At 59.0% G+C, this 3,772-nt stretch overlaps 1 protein-coding gene across 2 annotated transcripts; it reads left to right on the forward strand.

Moving 5' to 3' along the window:
* Positions 1 to 2,713, forward strand: GJA4 (gap junction protein alpha 4). Of its 2 annotated transcripts, none has more exons than XM_044236357.1 (2): positions 1 to 46; positions 1,186 to 2,713. In XM_044236357.1, exon 2 carries the CDS (start codon positions 1,203 to 1,205, stop codon positions 2,202 to 2,204), a length of 1,002 nt encoding a protein of 333 aa, XP_044092292.1. In that variant the 5' UTR covers positions 1 to 46; positions 1,186 to 1,202; the 3' UTR covers positions 2,205 to 2,713. The 2 variants fall into 2 exon arrangements, with proteins under 2 accessions (XP_044092292.1, XP_044092291.1); XM_044236356.1 differs by lacking the exon at positions 1 to 46 and adding an exon at positions 309 to 841.
* The last annotated feature ends 1,059 nt before the right edge of the window (positions 2,714 to 3,772 follow it).

The raw sequence follows: 3,772 nt of genomic DNA on the forward strand, positions 1-3,772 counted from the left end.
CGTCGGCTTCCCCGCTGCCACTGGGCCGCCCGCAGGCAGGCAGGCGGTGAGTGGGGCTGGGGTGGGGCCCGGGGCGCCACCTGCCAGCGAGCGGGGGACACGTCCGCCACCGGCCAGGGACTGAGGGGGGCTGCGGGGTCGGGGGGCGCCCCCACGGCTACGCTCACCCAGCCTGCCCGTCGCCAGGCTCTCTGCTAAGCCGTGTTCCAACCTTCTTTCACGGTGTTCTTAAAACCCTGGGAGGTGAGAGTATTTCGGTCTTACAGGCGAGAAGACTCAGCTGCCAAGGCTGACACTTACCCAGGGTTAGTTAGCAAGAGGGAGTGAGGACCTGGGTCGAAACAGCTTTGCTCTGAGGAAGAAGGACCACCCCTGCACCCTTCCCTGCATTTCTTCCCCCCAAGGCTGCCCTCCCCTCCCCTCCCCAACCTTCTGGGAACTTCGTGGCCTGCGCTTCCACTCTGCTATGACAATTCTTTAAAGAGTCTAGAATTTGGCACCACCGGCTTGGGGCCGGTAAGGGGTGGGGAGAGGGATGGAGAAAGAGGGTAAGCTCGGTGTCCACACTGAAGGGGCAGGTGGTCACTATTGCTGACAGGTGGAACTGTTACAGGGTGCTGCCTTTAGCATCTAACCCCCCTCCCACCCGCTCCCCCACCACAAGCTCAAAGGTTAGAGTGAGGGCAGCTGGGTGAGCTCTAACGGACAGGAGAGTGGGGACCGAGGCTTTGGGCCCCCTGAGAAGCTGAAGATAGCCCTGCCACCACCCCCACAATCTGGGGACACACAGCCTGTCACTGGCCAAAGGAAGGAGGGGCATAGCACACCTGTGTGATCTTAGGTAAGTTCCTCAAATTCTGTGTTCCCATTAGCTCTGGAGCCTCAGCTGGATCCAAATCTTGAGCTGTGTCATCCTGGGACTCTGGCTGGGAACAAGAGGGCACAGACGCATGACAAGACAAGGACCCTAGCATATTTTGTCAGAGCTTAGTAGCCCTCATCCAAAGATAAGCCTTTGTCAGTCCTGACCGCCCTGCTGGGTGTGAGCCCCCAGACCAGTCCCTTCCCGTCCTTGAGCCTCAGTGTCCCTATAGGCACAATGGGCACAGCCACCCTCCCTGCAGATTTGTTGCTCGTTTGACTGAGGTGGATGCCATGCTGACCGTGTCCTCTGTCTCCCTGCAGACGGAGGCCGAGGAGCCATGGGCGACTGGGGCTTCCTCGAGAAGCTGTTGGACCAGGTCCAGGAGCACTCCACCGTGGTGGGCAAGATCTGGCTGACGGTGCTTTTCATCTTCCGCATCCTCATCCTGGGCCTGGCTGGCGAGTCGGTGTGGGGCGACGAGCAGTCTGATTTCGAGTGTAACACGGCCCAGCCGGGCTGCACCAACGTCTGCTATGACCAGGCCTTCCCGATCTCCCACATTCGCTACTGGGTGCTGCAGTTTCTCTTCGTCAGCACGCCCACCCTGGTCTACCTGGGCCATGTCATTTACCTGTCCCGGCGTGAGGAGCGGCTGCGGCAGAAGGAGGGGGAGCTACGGGCGCTGCCGACCAAGGACCCACGCGTGGAGCGGGCACTGGCGGCCATAGAGCGCCAGATGGCCAAGATCTCGGTGGCGGAGGACGGTCGCCTGCGGATCCGAGGGGCGCTCATGGGCACCTACGTGGCCAGCGTGCTCTGCAAAAGCGTGCTGGAGGCAGGCTTCCTGTACGGCCAGTGGCGTCTCTACGGATGGACCATGGAGCCTGTGTTCGTGTGCCAGCGCGCACCCTGTCCCTACCTCGTAGACTGCTTCGTCTCTCGGCCCACGGAGAAGACCATCTTCATCATCTTCATGCTGGTGGTCGGACTCATCTCCCTGGTCCTCAACGTGCTGGAGCTGGCGCACCTGCTGTGCCGCTGTCTCAGCCGGGGGATGAGGTCACCGCCGGGCCAGGACACCCCCCCGACTCAGCGGAACTCCTCGGAGCCCTACGCTGACCAGGTCTTCTTCTACCTCCCTGTGGGCGACGGACCCTCGTCCCCGCCATGCCCCACCTACAACGGGCTCTCATCCAGCGAGCAGAACTGGGCCAACCTGACTACAGAGGAGAGGCTGGCTTCTTCTAGGGCCCCCCTCTTCCTGGACCCACCCCCCGAGAGTGGCCAGAAATCCCCCAGTCGCCCCAACAGCTCTGCTTCCAAGAAGCAGTATGTGTAGGGGGTCTGGGGCTCCTGTTACCCAGCAGAGGGGCCCCAGAAAATGTGGCTGCCTTGGATGCCCCCTCCAGGAAGACTGCAGGGATGAGGGGGGCAGTGGAAGCCAGTGCTTGCTGGCCAGGCAGCCTCCTTGCAGCCCGTTTTTGAACATCTGGGGCTTTCCTGATGAGCAGAGGGCACCGTGGTTTCCCCTCCAGAATGTGACTTTGCCCCAGGCATGGACGAAGCCAGCTTGGGGTGTTCTTGGCCAAGGCTGTTGTGGCATCTCTGGACTTTTTCATCTGGTTCAGAGCAAGCCTGGAGCCGGTGTCACCCCACCCTCGTGGGAGAGTCCCCTCTGCCCACGTGCCCCTCACAGGAGAAGGCTGTTCGAGGCTGCTGGGTCGGCCTTGATCACACGCACGGAGCCTGCACTGGGTCTGGCCCTGTCCAGGGGGCTGGTGTCTCGTTCTCATCACTCCTTCCTAGTTCCACTGTTTATGCTTCTAAAATAAACAAGACTTGATCACAGGCTAGGTGTGTACTGATGCTGTTGTGATGTGCCTCCAAGGGTTGGGGGGCAGTTGCTTTGCCCATCTTCCCTTTCTTTGGAGTCCTGTGTGATCTTTGACCTCCGCAACCCCAACTCCACCCATACCTTAAACCCTCACACCACTATATCCTGCTTCTCAGCAGCCGTGAGTCTGAAACACTCACTTTTTGAAATGCCTCTGACATGGTTCTCCTCTCTCCATTCCCACTACCTAGCCCCCTATGCGCCCCGTGGCCATCCAGTGCCCCCGGCCACACTGTGAGCAGTGCACCTCCTTACCGGACGCCCTGCTACCCAAGCATGCCCGCCAGTCGTGCTCTTTACAGTCCAGCTCCAGTGGGCCCCGCACTCTATCCCTCCTCATCCTGGGCCCCTGGGTATTTGGGGAGGCAGGCTTAGATCACTTGCCCCTTCCTACCTTGGCCCTTTCTACTCTGCCCACCAGAAAGAGCAACTTCGGGGCCTGAATCATGTCTCTTCCCCATGCACCGAAAACTCAGTAAGAACAGATGATGGCAGTACAGAGAAGTGGAAGAGACTGTGAAGGGACCAGATCTTGCCTGAATCACATTTGCAGAAAAGGAAACAGTGGAACTGGATCTTGACAGGTGGATTGGAGTTCACTGGGAAGGTGAAGAAAACACGGAGTATTAGAGCAGAGAACATTGTTTCTGCAAAAGCATGGAGAAGAGAGATGATCAGGGGCTTCAGAGGGTGCTTATGGCTTGATGAGCCATCCAGGATGTGGGAGGTGCAGCTGGGGATGAGCCCAGTGTTAGCAGACTTGACCTTTCATGGAAGGTGACATGGGTGGAAGAGAACACTTGGATAATGGCCTTCAGAAGCAAGCTGGTTGTCCTTCCCTGCCCAGGGAGATCTGGGGCTGGGGTTGGAAGGGGTACTGGGTCCATCTCAAGGGACCACGTGTCTCTCCTTGAGAGCTTTTGAAGCAGGTTGGCAACTTGTCTCCACTTCCATCAAGATAGGTCTCCAAAACACCAGTCCTGCACCCTTCACCCCAAAACTAACTTACACAC

The sequence above is a fragment of the Neovison vison genome, chromosome 2, assembly GCF_020171115.1.
Source record: "Neovison vison isolate M4711 chromosome 2, ASM_NN_V1, whole genome shotgun sequence".
NCBI lineage: Eukaryota > Metazoa > Chordata > Mammalia > Carnivora > Mustelidae > Neogale > Neogale vison.

Excerpts from the sequence above, each read along its gene's own strand:
- GJA4 (XM_044236357.1), top strand. The coding sequence starts at position 1,203 with ATGGGCGACTGGGGCTTCCTCGAGAAGCTGTTGGACCAGGTCCAGGAG.